General features: G+C 41.7%; 2 protein-coding genes across 2 annotated transcripts; both read right to left on the bottom strand.

Moving 5' to 3' along the window:
- Window positions 1-3,389: 3,389 nt before the first annotated feature.
- LOC127669777 (olfactory receptor 2H2) lies at window positions 3,390-4,322 on the bottom strand. The gene has a single exon (XM_052163985.1). It carries the CDS (start codon window positions 4,320-4,322, stop codon window positions 3,390-3,392), a length of 933 nt encoding a protein of 310 aa, XP_052019945.1.
- Window positions 4,323-11,331: 7,009 nt separating this feature from the next.
- On the bottom strand, window positions 11,332-12,270 carry LOC127669774 (olfactory receptor 2H1-like). The gene has a single exon (XM_052163981.1). The coding sequence runs from the start codon at window positions 12,268-12,270 to the stop codon at window positions 11,332-11,334; it is 939 nt and encodes a 312-aa protein (XP_052019941.1).
- Window positions 12,271-16,218: the final 3,948 nt, after the last annotated feature.

The raw sequence follows: 16,218 nt of genomic DNA, 5'->3' as shown, positions 1-16,218 counted from the left end.
TTCTTGCTACTGTGGGACAAGTTTCAAGAAAAAAAAAAATGTCTGCCCTGCCCTGGAGAACACAGGGTTCCTTCTGAGGGTTCTTGGTCTTATAGATAAAAAAAGATTTAAAAGGGAACGCAGAACAATACTTGAGGACAATTTGGAGTTTGGGGGTGGGGGAAGAAAAGACAGACAAGCCTGAAATTTCAGCTGTTGTCAAGAGGGGAGAGATGGCTAAAGGAGGGGGAATTAGGCTCTCTATATCGACATTTAGCAAGCATGGGTTCAGCAGTGGATGTTGGGAGGTATGCTGTGTAGGCACGGCTCTTCAGAAACAGAGACTGTCAGGGCAAGAAGTTTAGGATTTTGGCTGGCTAGTAACCAAGAAAGGGAGACAGAGGTCAAAAGGAAAAGTTATGTTTTTTTTTAGGATGCAGAAAAGCAGGAAGGATTAGCAATGAGGATTTTAAGTTAACTACACGAAGAGAAAGGATTCTAGGATATATGTCCCATTCAGGGGGTAATTAGTCTTTTCATCTTAAGATATTTTTAAGTAGGACAGCATTCCTGAGGGGCAGCTTCCTATCCTGGTGACTGACAGTTCTATTTGGGTTAGCTTCTAAGACGGGCCTATGCTTTTGTGATCTTACAGTGATTTTTGCTATTCCAATAAAATGTTACAAAAACAGTTAATGGCCACAGACATGGTTTGCTGACCTCTGCCCTATACCATGATCTGTCTACAATGTGATGAGATGTCTAGGAGATGGCAGGGGCATGGGGCATTTGGGGAAGATGGTCAGAAGCCTCTTTCCCAAGCAAACTGACTTTGTCAGGGTCTCGCACTGAGGAAAAGCTAGCGGTATTGGGGAGGGGAGGCCAGCCAAAGTCATGGTTGTTTCTTGGACTGGAGGCTTCCAGAGCCAAGAAACTCTTCCTGTCAGGGGCATTAGAGCAGCCTGGAGCACTTGTTCAGTAATTTCTGGAGTAGTGCTAGAGAGATGGCTCAGTAGTTAAGAGCACTTGCTGCTTTTGCTGAGGTCTCAGGTTTGGTTCCTAGTGTCACATGCAGGTCCACGGCAGGCATCAGGCATACCTGCAGGGCATATGCATGCAGCCAAATTGCATGGTGGCACAGGCCTTTAATTCCAGGACTTGGGAGGCAGAAGCAGACAGTGCTCTGTGAGTCTGAGGCTAGCCTGGTCTGCATATCAAGCTTCAGATCATCCAAGCCTACATAATGCTGTATTAACAAAACAAAGCCCAACAAAAAAATTAAAAAAACAAAATATCCATATTTTTTTCTAAAAAAATAAAAGGTTGCATTACTTACAGATCTAAGATTAGAATTATTAAATATAGCTAGAAGAAGCCCTGCATCAGGACAGCTTCAAAATGTAGCTGAGGAGACATACTATGGCTCAAGAAATGTTGCAGTGGTGATTAAAGTTAAGCTAGAGCTAACATTGACACTCCGGGCTAATGCCAAAGTAAATGTTAATACTTGAAGTAGAAATGAAACTAGGATTTTCCTTTTTTCCTTTCATCATTATCATGCGCCCAGAGGAAGTTTGGCATTGCTGTTTAGCAGGAAAGCTAGATAGATTAGAACCCCAGAGATCCTTACGCATACTTTGAGGGAGAAAATTTCATGCCTCTCTGTATCCACTTTCTTTGAAGTTCTACTCATGACTGGAAACTCTGAAACTGGTAGAACCAAAGCAGGAACAAGTTGAGACAAATTTTGCTTCTCCCCTGCCCCCACAGGGTCTTTCTATGTAGCCCAGGCTGGCCTCAGATTTATGGTGACTCAGTTCCCTAGTTCTCAGATCACCATAGATACTGGAACTCCAGCTCATGGCCTTGAATATGCAAGGAAGTACCGTCCTACTGGGACAAACCTCCAGGCTCAAACTTGTCAAAGTTGTCTTCATCTCTAGTGTTCTCACAGGGTACATTGAAACACTTGGAAAACCTATAGGGTTCAGGATGGACTCCTGTCTAGTGAAGATTGATTCCTCTTAAGTTTGAGGACAAATTGAGGCTTTTCATTTGAGCTAGGAGGGCTCTATTTATATCGAGGCAGGATTACTAGCTGGATGGGTACCAGTCCTAGCTGAGAACTTTGAGAGATGATTTTGAACTCTTGGTTTTTGCTTCTGAAAAAAACTTCATAATACTACAAGAATGAAGTGAGTCAAGGGGTGTAAGTTACTTTGAACAGTACTGGAACGCACAAGGCATGAGTATATCACACCAACTACAATGTTAATTACACCTAGCAGTCTTGGTGTGTATTTCTGTTTAAGGAAGGGTGACTTGATGGTATGGTATCGATGCAGTTCCAGATATGGCCAGTAGATGGCACCAAAATCCCAGGGCAGGAATTGTTCTACTTCCCTTGAAGAGAAGCCATTCCTAGCCATTCCTAACCATTCCTGTTGGGAGCTGGCTATCTGATATTGGTAAGGAGAATGCTGACTGCATTTCAAGCTGCTCCAAAAGTCAGTCTCTCTCTCTCTCTCTCTCTCTCTCTCTCTCTCTCTCTCTCTCTCTGTCTCTCCCTCCCTCTCTCTCTCTCTCTGTCTCTCTGTCTCTCTGTCTGTCTCTGTCTCTGTCTCTCTCTGTCTCTGTTCTCTCTCTCTCTCTCTCTCTCTCTCTCTCTCTCTCTCTCCTCTCGGCATCAAGCTAACGATACTGGGACATTTTTCTGATTGGTGTGGGAATAGCAGCATGGATGTGACAAGGAGCCAGAGAGGTGACTCAGCATTAAGAGCATTTGTGCTCTTTCCAGGACCAGAGTTCAAGTTAGGCACCCATGTTGGATAGCTCAACTGTCTGCTACTGCAGTTTCAGGGGGCCTCCTCTTGCTTCCTCAGACGTTTCCACAAATAAACATATTCACACAAAGATATAACATAAAAATAAAACCTTGAGCTGGAGAGATGGCTCAGCACTTAAGAGCACTGGCTGCTCTTCCAGAGGTCCTGAGTTCAATTCCCAGCGGTTGCTGGCTCACAACCATCTGTAATGGGATTCAGTGCCCTCTTGTGGTGTGTCTGAAGACAGCTACATTGTATTCATAAAATAAATAAATAAATCTTTAAAAAGTAAAATAAAACCTTAAAAAATAAATAGTGACACTCTGTAAGGGAAGGGAATGAGAAACAAAGCCAGTGCGATGGAATGTATGAGGACAGGACGAATTAATAAAATGAAAATACAGGTAGATTACATTTGATTCCTGTGGTAAGGTTTCTCACAGTTATACACCTTTACTAAATCTCTCTTCTTTGTGTCTTATAGTCTGTCAGTCACAACAGAGGCAGGGTAGATCTGAAGAGGGTAGAGAGGAAAACTTAAGCCTACAAGGCATGCAATTCTCCATTCAGCTTACTGAGAGTGTGTCAGCTGGGCTCCACCTCCTTCCAGAGCAGCCTCCTGAATGCCCTCTTTACCTCCTTGTTCCTCAGGGTGTATATGAGAGGGTTAAGAGAAGGAGTTCCCACAGCGTAGAAGAGACCAAAGAACTTCGCCCTCTCTTGGGCATAGGGATTTTTGGGCTGCAGATAAACAGCAATCACTGAGCTGTAGAAGAGGGTGACCACAATGAGGTGGGACGAACAGGTCCCCAAAGCTTTCCTGCGCCCCTTTGCAGAACCTATCCTCAGCACTGCCCTAGCAATGGCACCATAAGAGACCAGGATGAGGCTCAGAGGCACAACCAAGATGAAGATGCTGGCCACAGCCATCTGGATCTCATTGTAGGTGGTGTCCCCACAGGACAGTCGAATCAAAGCAGGGACCTCACACACAAAGTCATCCACCTGATGGTGGGGACAGAAGGGCAGGTGAAGAGTGGATGGTGTCTGAACCACTGACTCCACCAGGCCAATGATCCAGGCCACACCTGCCAGCTTCCAGCACAGGCGGGGGTGGATGATGGTGGCATAGTGCAGGGGCTGGCAGACAGCAACATAGCGGTCAAAGGCCATCACTGTCAGGAGGATGCACTCTGTTGTCCCCAGGGACAGGAAGATGAAGAGCTGGACAAAGCATCCCAGGAAGCTGATGGTCTTTGTGGGGCCCCAGAGGTTGGACAGCATCTGGGGAACACAGGTTGTGGTGAAGCAGAGGTCCAAGAAGGAGAGGTTAGAGAGGAAGAAGTACATTGGGGAGTGGAGCCTGGGGTCCAGTGTGGACAGCAGGAGGATGAGTGTGTTTCCTAGGAGAGTGAGGAGGTAGGAGCACAAGACAACCACGAAGAGAACCTTTTCCAGGTGTGGGTGTTCAGAGAAGCCCAGCAGGAGGAAGCCCATGGGGGAGCTCTGGTTGACCATGGTCTCTGTGTCTAGTTGGCGGGATGAGACAGTCAGATTAGTGTGGTACAAAGGGCCTGGTGAGAACTCACCCTGCATACTTCTCAGGACACACAAAGCAGACTGATGTTTCTCAGGCTCCCTTCTCCAGGCCTGTCACCTAAGGACTTTTCTTCCATTGTTCCTCCTGGTCAGTCCCGTAGCTGAGAGGAAACCAGGAGTGTGGTGGAAAACGGGTGGCTCCTCACTGGCTTCCTGGGCACAGGAGGCTGACCTCAGCAGAAGCAAAGCCCTCTGCGCTTTCTTTGTACAGCTTTTGCTGTGTTACCATGGTGGCACCCAACTCATGCATTGACTTCTGTCCCTATTAACTTTCTAATTTGGTTGTTCTCTTGGCAATTAACACCTTCCTTTTCTCTATCTCTCTCTCTCTTTTTTTTTTTTTTGGATTTGGTTTTTTTTGAGACAGGGTTTCTATGTATAGCCCTGGCCGTCCTGGAACTCTGTAGACCAGGCTGGCTTCGAACTCAGAAATCTGCCTGCCTCTGCCTCTCAGAGTGCTGGGATTACAGGCGTGCGCCACCACCGCCTGACCTTCTGCTTCATTTCTGAATATCTTTACATATTTCAGATACCTGTTTCTTTGCTTCTTTCTTTCTTATGAGCTTTTCCATTTGCTATAATTTCTCCTGGTTTGTGTCTTCCTGGCTGTTTTTCTTTTCTTTTCTTTTCTTTTCTTTTCTTTTCTTTTCTTTTCTTTTCTTTTCTTTTCTTTCCTTTTCTTTCCTTTCCTTCCTCTTTCTTTCTTTCCTTCTTTCCTCCTTTCTTTCTTTCTTTCTTTCCTCCTTCCTTTCTTCCTTTCTTCCTTCCTTCCTTCCTTCCTTCCTTCCTTCCTTCCTTCCTTCCTTCCTTCCTTTCTTTCTTTCTTTCTTTCTTTCTTTCTTTCTTTCTTTCTTTCTTTCTTTCTTTCTTTCTTTCTTTCTTTCTTTCTTTCTTTCTTTCTTTCTTTCGAGACAAGGTTTCTTTGTGTAACCCTGGCTGTCCTGGAACTCACTCTGTAGACCAGGCTAGCCTCACACTCAGAGATCTGCCGGTCTCTGTCATGGGATTAAAGGTGTATGCCATCACTGCATAACTATCTTTCTGACATTTATTGGTTTGTACATTTGTCTTTTTCTTGATCTTTAAGTTGTAAACATTGTGCTATGAGCCAGGGCATGGGTTGGCCATCTGAAGAGGTCAGTGATGGTCTAGTAATCATTCTCTTATTTTTCTATTAGCATCTTACACCTGTGAAGTACTTTCCTTGAGCAAATTGTGATAGATAGCTATCTGAACATCTGGTTTCCATAGTGTCATGGCAATGATCTTCTCAATTTTATTAATGATCGAACTGTCTCAGGGTAAATAACATGTTTCAGGCCGCCTATTCAACAGATACCAGGATCATCTTTTCCCTGGCCTGATGTTCAGAGAAATGCAGAAAGAGGGGGGACTGTGGCTGACCATGGTCCCCTCCTATGTAGAGCTTGAAGGAATGAAACCACATGACCACTTGATTCAATATAGGTGATAGAAATTCACCCTGCTTAGGTCAGACGTACTGGCCATGCCTTTCATGGTAGCACTCAGGAGCTGGAGGATGGAGAACAGTGAGTTTGAGGATGGCATGGGCCACAGAGTGATACCTTATTCCAAAAAGGAGAAATGGGCTAGAGAGTTGGTTCAGTAGTTAAAAGTGCTTGGTGCTCTTACTAAGCCAGAGTTCAGTTCCCAACACCCATGTTGAGCAGTTCACAATAGCCTATGGATCCAGCTCCAGCATATCTAGATCTAATGCCTTTTTCTGGCCTCTGCATGAACACACACACACACACACACACACACACACACACGCTGAAATATTGTTTTCTGTTATTTGTTTGTTTTAAAGCAACCTCCTCCAATAGCAAACACACAAACAAACAAACTCCCTGGTTTCATTTGCCTTCCAGTCTGAGGCTTGGTTGTTGAGTACACATCTGATATTTCACAGTTGAGAAATATTTTACTTACCTTCAACCACAGAATATCCTCTTTGGCCACTAATAGTCTGTCACCAAACTCTCAACAGGTACCCAGTCCCCAACATGGACACCAAGAAGAAAACTGAATATAAGGTTACTCATCTCTGAATGGGTGCCTAGATCTCTAGTATTAGTAAGAATTGACGATCTTTACTACTAGGCACTTTTCTAAGTATTTGTGTGTACAATGAGTCAGAGCTAGTGTGTAACATCTCTTAGTAAATAAATGTTAGCTAGCATCTTCCTTGTTAGGAATATTTTCACTGTGTAAATTCAGCAAATAATATAAACTAAGGCTTTGAATCCCTATAACCAAGCTGGTTGAAAAACATCTGCCAACACACTTATCATTATCCTATATATCTGCACCTTCTTAACATGAGAAGTTTAAGTAAAGAAAGTTGAAGTCATTAAGCTAAGAGAGTATATTTGTGAGCAATTAGAGCTGTGTAAGCAACTGCCTTTTCTATAGCACAAGTGAGGTCAAGGTAGGGCAGAGTCCTTTCTTCCATCAAGGTTTTTACAAACAGCCTTCCCCTTCAGTACAGATGGAGAAGTTAGCATTTGTCCTCGTGGTGAAAAGAATGACATGGTATTTGGTCACCATTGGAAAGAGGATCCCAGAACTCCTGTCCTATGGAGAAACAGCTCATTAATGCAGCTGAGACCCAAGGGTTCCACAGCCCATAGACAATTAATTAGCTTGTAATTGTGGTAAAGGGGCATGGGACTCTAGAGGAAACATGCCAGCAATAGTCCCCACTGGAGTAGGTCAATAGTTCACCCACTACCTTTCTCTCAATAAGATAGTATTTGGAATAACTAATGTCATATCTGTTCTTCACCCACCATCCAGGCATCTTCTATACATCCATATAGGACTATACCATTAACATCTTTCAAATTCTTTCTGCTTAATCCCTCTGAAATATTCTATATTGTAATAACATGGGATGATCAGATCCTAGGTTTGTAGCTGACTTGAGATATTTGTCTACCCTTCATTAATGGGAACATAGGTTCCACTATCCCAATTCAAATGAAGGTGGCTGTCTCAGGGCCATGGTTATACTCTGACTGTGTAACTCAAATGCATATATTTGGTAGTTGGCACAATTCCACAGTGTTTCTTTGATATGTTGAGTGACAGCTGTAGAAGTGGTAAAAACTCAAATCTACATTCTCTTCACAGAGGCAGGAGGACAGTGTTATAATCCAGAAGATTATCACAGTGTAAAATGCTGAGCATGGTGTAAAGGATGGTCAACCCCATTACTTCAGCCATGTAATTAACTATTCTAATCATTCCCAAACCTAGAGGTATCTTAGAGACGATGGAATCCCACAAAGGAAACTAAGGAATAGCTACAACTATAGTAGTGATGCCTAGGTTTCATGAGTTTGAGTCTACATCACCATCTTTCTGTGTTACATGTGCTGAGTAGACTCTTTTCAAGTGCTGTCATGAAAAAAGACCAGACTAAGTTTAGATTTACAGGTATGAATGTAAGTTCACACAACAGTCTTGCTTCTAGTTTGTGTCAGAACTCTTTTATAACTGTGTTCCAATGGGATATGGACAGTATCCTTTCCTTTAGGCAAACAACCTGTGATAGAGCATATATTGATTTCTGTACTTTGACTTAACCTTCTTCCCTCAATCTGTCCTTCTGTTTGTCCTTTTCCCTCCTTTCCACTTTCCTTCACTTCCTGGTTTATACAGTCTCCTTATGTATCCAAAGATGACCTGAAACTTTCAAGACTTTCTTTTTTTTTTTTTTCTTTCTGAGGCAAGGTTTCTCTGTTTAGCCCTGGCTGTCCTGGAACTCACTCTGTAGACCAGGCTGGCCTCGAACTCAGAAATCCGCCTGCCTCTGCCTCCCAGAGTACTGGGATTACAGGCGTGCGCCACCACCGCCCTGCTTCTTTCAAGACTTTCTAATGATGATATTAAAGTTGTATACAGACTATTTGTCTGTAGTGTAGAGTATCCAGTTTTAAACTATCAATATGGTGGGGCCATGGTGGAGCACATCTTTAACCCTAGCACTTAGGCAGAGGCAGGTGGATCTCTGTGAGTTCAAGGTCAGACTGGTCTACTTAGGAAGTTCCAGGATAGCCAAGGCTACATAATGGGATCTTGTCTCAAAAAACCAACCAACCAGCCAGCCAACTAACCATAAACAAATAAACCTAGAGTTCGAAAGAAATGCACAGTTAAGAGTTACACTGTTGTCAGTGCATGCTATAATATTTTACCACTTAGAAGTGATGAATATGAATAGTCATAGTTGTTTACAAAGTAAAACAACTGGGAAATTATGAGTTTAAATAATTATTATTTTTGTTTTAATATAGTTTATTTCAATATGAATTTGAATAAATTAACTTTATAATGCTTTATGAACATATTTATAATGATAATTCTCTTCTTTTTTTCAAAGATTTATTTAGCATATGTAAATACACTGTAGCTGTCTTCTGACACCCCAGAAGAGGGCATCAGATCTCATTATAGATGGTTGTGAACCACCATGTGGTTGCTGGGATTTGAACTCAAGACCTTCAGAAGAGCTGTCAGTACTTCTAACTGCTCAGCCATCTCTCCAGTCCAATTCTCTTCTTTTAAATAATTAAAAAGGATTTTTATTTTTTTATGTGTATGTTGTGTAAGGGAGATGCCCACAGAGGCCAGAAGAGGGTTCAGGATCTTCTAGACATGGAGTTATGGGAGATTGTGAGTTGCCTGATGTGTGTGCTGGGAATAGGGCCCCAGGTACTTTTAGCTGCTTTTAGGAGCCATTTTTCCAGCCTCTCAGAACAATTCTTTTCCCCCTCTAGGACAGAGACATGATTGTGGTACTCTTTGGTAGATAGCATGAGGTGTAAGTATAAATGAGGATGAAAAATAACATTATAACAATATAAATATAACAAGATTTATATGAGGAAGAGAATGTTAGTTGTGGGCACATGATAGTAATGACCATCTGTGGAAGGAAAAGTTGGTCAAACTTGTGAACTTGATTATGACCATGTTCTCATGATAATTTTGAACATATTTTTTTCAGAATATGAAAAAGGTAACATTTGCTAATCTAAGTATTGTGTGAAGTAAAGTTCTAGAAATCCTCAATTATTGATGAGGATTCATATGAAATATTTAAAAACATAGGGAGTTAGAGAGATTGTTCAATAGTTATGCATACTTATTGATCTTGTAGGGCACCAAGAATCAGTTCTCAGCCCATACAGCACAGTTCACAACTGCCTGTAATTTCAGAAATCTAACATTTTCTTCTTACCTCTGAGAACTCCTGCATAGGCATCTACACATATATACATCCAAGTACTTTCACATATACCTCAAATAAATTTTAAAATGTAAAAAATACAAAATCACAGAAAATATGATTTCAAGAGATTCTCTACACACATGCAGACACATGCATGCATGCACACTATGCAGGCATACACATGAACAAACCTGTATGACAAGAAACTGATCACATGAAACTAGTACCAAAAATTTTAAAATTCAGAAACTAGTTTTCAATGGTTCATTGATCAAAATAGTTTAAAAGCCACACAAAATAGTCCCTTTAATGTTAGAAAGACATGTCAGCCCATCCGTTGATTCAACATGGTTTAAAATACATGTAGCACAAACTCATTACCTAAATTTGATTTTAAATAAACACTACCAAAATACACACTATTACTGAAAAAAGGGTCTTCAAACATTGTACTTCAACTTCAATTTTTAAGAATGAAATTAGAAATAACATCCCCAAGATCTTCTGTTTTAACTTATTAAAACTCTCTATATATGTATGTGAATGTGTGTGTGTGTGTGTGTGTGTGTGTGTGTATCAATCAGCCTATTTATAGCCTTCAGAACATTTCATTCAGGGTGTGAAATACCTGAAAATGCTAGACAAGGTATTGTGTATCAAGATTTCATAATTTGTTTGTAGAATTTGCCACACAGAGTATTTTCATAAGAGTTTAAAGAGTTTAAGAGGCTACTACTGACAATTGTCTAGTTTCATCTTTAATTATGGCTAAGTTTTACAACTGTTTTATAGAATTCCAGAATTCAACCATCAGCTTTATTGATATTGTATTGATTAAGGTTGTATTGATTGAGATTGCATTGATTAAGCAGAGTTAGCCAGGAAGATAAGTGTATTAGTAGCTCTAGTGTAGCAGCCCAGAGGGTAGGAAACAAAACTCATAAAGATCTAGAGCTTCTCACATGTCTGTAGTTGTTAGAAGTTTATAGTCTGGATCATTGAATGACATCCCTTCAAAGTAAGGACAAATTCTGTGACCACATTTAACACCACTAGTAGTAAACCACTAATGCTTTTGACACAGGGGAAGCAAATTTCAGTGGTCGATTTTTTTCCCCCCAGAACCACTTACTGATGAATGTCTAGACTACAGAGCAGGAAAGATCTCTCATATCTGTACACTGCTGTTTTTAGACCCACCAAACTCTAGAAATATCAGTGGTGGGAAGGAATTCTTAGACTCTAGTGTTCTTGGTCAAGATAATCTTACAGTTGCAAGAAAAATATCCACTAGGAAATGTTCCAGACCTGCTCTTCATTTTAGAGAAGCCTCCCTGTTAGAGACAAAGGTCCCAATTGTGGAATATCTAATGTCTTCAAGGCTAGAAATGCTTACTATTGATAAGTCAAACCAATGGAATGATTAAACCATATGGTTACAATATCCTTTACTGTAGTGTACTAGTTGTACATCTTGGTGTAACATGCGTAACTAAAGTCAGAGCAAACCGTAACTAGTCCCCATTGTTGCCCTAGTATTTCTCTTGAGTGTATCAGTCATTCACATTCCAATTACCAGTATCTCCCCGGTTTTGTTCAAAAGTCTTAGTGCGTCTACCAATCTGGCCTTGAGTTTATAGCAATCCTTCTGCTATGACTGTTTCTGTCTTAGGTATTTTTGGAGTCCTCATCCTTCCCCAGCATCCTCCAGAATGCTCTCTTTACCTCCTTGTTCCTCAGGGTATAAATGAGAGGGTTCAGTGTGGGGGTGCCCACTGCATAGAAGAGACCAAAAAACTTGCCCCTCTCCTGTGCATAGGGATTTTGGGGCTGCAGATAGACAGCGATGACTGAGCTGTAGAAGAGGGCGACCACAATGAGGTGGGAGGAGCAGGTCCCCAAAGCCTTTTTCCATGCTTCAGCGGAGTTTATCCTCAGCACTGCCCTGGCGATGGCACCATAAGAGACCAGGATGAGGCTCAGAGGCACAACCACAAGAATGACACTGGACACAGCCAACTGAATCTCATTAAAAGTGGTGTCCCCACAGAACAGTCGAATCAGAGATGGGACTTCACACAGAAAGTCATCTATCTGCCTGTGGGGACAGAAGGGCAGGCGGAGGGTGGGAGGGGTCTGGATTATTGATTGAAGCAGCCCCATCATCCAGGCCACACCTGCCAGCTGCCGACACAGGCGGGGGTGGATGATGGTGGCATAGTGCAGGGGCTGGCAGACAGCCACATAGCGGTCAAAGGCCATCACTGTCAGGAGGATGCACTCTGTTGTCCCCAGGGACATGAAGATGAACAGCTGTACAGAACAGCCCAGGAAGCTGATGGTCTTTGTGGGGCCCCAGAGGTTGGACAGCATCTGGGGGACACAGGTTGTGGTGAAGCAGAGGTCCAAGAAGGAGAGGTTAGAGAGGAAGAAGTACATTGGAGAGTGGAGCCTGGGGTCCAGTGTGGACAGCAGGAGGATGAGTGTGTTTCCTAGGAGAGTGAGGAGGTAGGAGCACAGGACAACCACGAAGAGAACCTTTTCCAGGTGTGGGTGTTCAGAGAAGCCCAGCAGGAGGAAGCCCATGGGGGAGCTCTGGTTGACCATAGTCCACGTTTCTGCTATGAATCCAACTGGAGGTATTGTTCCATCATTATGATTCAACATGTCCTGAAGTTCTGTTGTGTGGACACTTCTGCATCTGCCTCTTCTTGAGCAGATGACCCAGCAACTCCTTGTTTTCTCCCACAGCTACTGGTCTTTTCTTACTGCTTCTGTCAAATGTCTAGTGGTCCCAAGAAAACCAGGAACAGACAGATCCTGTACTAGACCCTCTGATTCCTTGGTTAAGGGAAAAAGAGGCTAATTAAAAACATGGATTCACTCATTAATTTTTATTATCACAACAAGCATTTGCTAAGCATATGTTATGATCTGAACACTGGCCTACTATTGAAGTTGTTCCTTTTGGGTGGTAGGAATAATAATGAATTTTGTGGCGGATTGATGATATGATGATAGATATTAGTTTGGATTCATCTTACTTTCTGATAGCATTTGCATAGATGAGAGATTAGGTTAGATGAGAGATTGAAACTGGATCTATGGATGAGATATTTCCCCTAACAAATGTTGCGATCTCCAGTGAGCTCAATTAGGATTCTTGTTTGAAAACAATGCTTATGGGGCTGGACAGATGGTTCAGTGATTAAGAACACTGGCTATTTTTCCAGAGGACCTGAATTTGATTCCTAGTACCCATATGGGGGCTCACAGTAGCTGCTGTTTTGGATCTTTCAGGTGTGCAAGTCATACACACACACACACACACACACACACACACACATACACAGGCAAACCGCCCACACACAAAACAAAATTAAAATTAAATCAAAACAATCTTTATGTTTCATCAGATTGGAACAAATATTTTTCCTCTAAGGGAAAATATTTTTCATTATATATATGTGGAAATTTTTTCAAAAAGAAGTGTTATTTTTACAATGATTGTCATCTGATATTGTAATGACATAATTCCTAAAGAACATAGAATCCTAGGGCTGGAGAGATGACTAAGTGTTTAAGAGCACAAACAATTTTCACAGAAAACTTGAGTTCAGTTGCCAGCACCTATGTTGGCCAGCTCACTACCCATACTTCCCATTCCAGGGGATCTGAAAACACTGGCTTCCTCAGTCACCTATACACACGTGCGCATACTCACAAATACACACACACACATGTGCGCATACTCACAAATACACACACACATAATTAAAAACAACAAAAATAATTTTCTTTCTTTTTTTTAGATTTATTTATTTATTTATTTTTTATGTGAGTACAGTCACTCTTTTCAGACACACCAGAAGAGGGCATTGGATCACATTACGGATGATTGTGAGCCACCATGTGGTTGCTGGGAATTGAACTCAAGACCTCTAGAAGAGCAGTCAGTGCTGTTAACCACTGAACGATCTCTCCAGCCCCCAATAATTTTCTAAATTTGAAAAGAAAATAGAGAGAAGATACAATCTGCGCATTGGACTATCTTAGGCTGTGAATTTGAGATAGCCTGGGCTTCAGAATGAGGCCTTGCCTCACAAAATAAAGCAAAAAATAACCAAACCCCATGCAGTTTGCTAGTGAAAGTCTGAAGTAGGTTAATTTAATTATTTTATTCTCATATATGGCAAAATTTTGTTGCAGGATATTTGAAGTCCCTCCATCTCCTTTCCCTCCCTTCTTCTTCTCTCCTTTCTGCTTTCAGAGCTAGGGTATTGCTGTATCACAGAGATTGATACAAACACATGCAAGACTGACTAGGAAGTCCTGAATAGATTTGAACTTGGGAATCCTCCTGCCTCAGCACCGTAATGTCGAAATACGAGACATCCAAAGTAGAGTTTTTGTTTTGCATAATTCTTAGTTAATATGATTCAGATACATTTTCAAATATTTTACTTTGAAGTAAGTTTATGTACTCATAAAAGCTACCAGAGTGGTTTGAAAAGTGCCTATATAACTTTTTAAAAGAGTCACCATTAAAAAAAAATTTTCACTTATACTATATTCCCCAAGTACCATTTTTACTCTGAGTCATTGTAAGCAGGTTACTGACATCAAGATCCTGCAACACTATGGTCTCTGAAACAAAATATATAAGAAATTAATTCCACGAACTTATAATTGATACAGTGTCTCACCAACATCCCACATTCAAAAGCTGTCCATTGTTCCAGTACCTTCAGAAGTGTTTTTGTGAGGGCTGTCATAAAACGCATGACCAAAAGCAACTTGGAGGGAACAGGGTTTAAATTCAGATTATAACTCTCAGGTTGTTCTTCATCACTGAAGGAATTCAGGGTAGGAATTGAAGAAGAGACCATGGAGGAATTCTACTTATTGGCTTGCTTTCCATGGCTTGTTCTACCTGCTTTCTTATACAATCCAGAACCACCTACCTAGGGATGGTACCACTAACAGTAGGCTATACCTTTCCCTAATTAATCAAGAAAATGCCTTAGAGACTTCACTATAGGCAAGATAATGGTGGCATTTTCTCAATTGAGGTTCCTCTTCCTAGATAACTCTAGCTTGTGTTAACAAAAAACAGAAAAAACCCCAATCCTAACAACTCCAATCCCAACAACAACAACAACAACAACAATAGCAACAACAACAACAACAACAAAACACCAACCAGGCTAATAGGGTTGCCTTTTTTTTGCACAGTATCAAGTCAAAAATTCACATACAATATTTAGCTCTGTTTAAAGCAGCCCATAGTAAGTCACTAAGCTAAGGATTTTTTTTTTTTTTAATATTGGACAATGTCGACAGATCATGTGTCAGAGCTCATAGGTTGGAAACTTAAGTGGAGGCTTGTCTTTGAAAAATCCAAACATCATCAGAAGAACCCAGAACTGAAAGGCATAAAGTAAAGCTTCTGAGTGGGGGAAGAGACAGAGCTGAAGAGAACAGTGTTGCATCTTGCAGGATGCGATGCTACTGTTGTAAAAGAGAGGGGATCTGGGGCACAGAAGCTCACCTTGAAGGTGGCAGGCAGTGACAGCCACTGTGACAGCTGAGAGGCAGGATCCCTGCAGGCTGATTGGTGGGGCCTGCAGAGGTGATGGGTGGACTGTGTCTCCTCACAGGCACCCTCTTGAGTTATTGGAAGTTCTGTGCCATCTGCAGAGGGGATGGGTGGGCTGAGTCTCCTTACCGGTCCCCTCTTTCATGTTTGGAAATTCTGTACTATTTTTCCTCTTCCAGCTTAACTCTGAATCTCCTGCCTTCTTCTCTTCCTCCCATTTTTTTCTCTCTTTGAGGGAAATATTAAGTTGTTAATAATCTCTGCAAAAGGCGTAGAAGCCATTTACACACTTCTCCTGGTTACAATCACTTCCTACCCCTTAAGAGGCAATCACTCTTACTTAGATCGTTTATATTAAGTTCTCCAATGCTGTCTTTAGCACGTCCTGTGTTACTAAAAAGCAATTCAAGGGTTTCCTAGCTGTGTACTCTTCAATATCCTTGCTGTGTCCCTGGCTTTCTTACTGTCCTAGTTACTCTGAGTAAATTATTCTCAGGCTCTTCAATGTTCACCATCCTTTGACTGTCTTTCTTTTTACCTGATCTAATTCTGAGCCACCAAAATTCAAATATTAATTGACAGTCTTCCAGGTATTTCCATTTTCATGGATATGCTCTCTGTCTGTCAGTCAGTCAGTCTGTCTGTTTTTTCAAGACATGTTTTCTCTGTGTAGTCATGGCTGTTCTGGAACTTGGTCTGTAGTCCAAGCTTACAGAGATCTATTTGCCTTTGCTTTCCAAGTGCTGCTATTACAGGCATGTGTCCCCACGGCCTGGCTGTTCCTCTTCTTTACTGATCACCAAGGACTTAGGCATGCGTTAGAAGGTACTGGGAATGGTTGTCATATGCCCTTGTTGATGTCCACATCATGACTGTCACCATCTGCTGAGAACTTTCTGCACATCTGTCTCCACGCTACATTTCTAGAAGATTCACTAGCACTGTTCTCTCTTTAC

The sequence above is a fragment of the Apodemus sylvaticus genome, chromosome 19 (genome assembly GCF_947179515.1).
Source record: "Apodemus sylvaticus chromosome 19, mApoSyl1.1, whole genome shotgun sequence".
NCBI classification, from domain to species: domain Eukaryota; kingdom Metazoa; phylum Chordata; class Mammalia; order Rodentia; family Muridae; genus Apodemus; species Apodemus sylvaticus.
This window is presented reverse-complemented; position numbering and strand designations above follow the sequence as displayed.

Bases quoted from the DNA above. Each gene is read 5' to 3' on its own strand.
- LOC127669774 (XM_052163981.1), bottom strand. From the start codon at position 12,270: ATGGTCAACCAGAGCTCCCCCATGGGCTTCCTCCTGCTGGGCTTCTCT.
- LOC127669777 (XM_052163985.1), bottom strand. From the start codon at position 4,322: ATGGTCAACCAGAGCTCCCCCATGGGCTTCCTCCTGCTGGGCTTCTCT.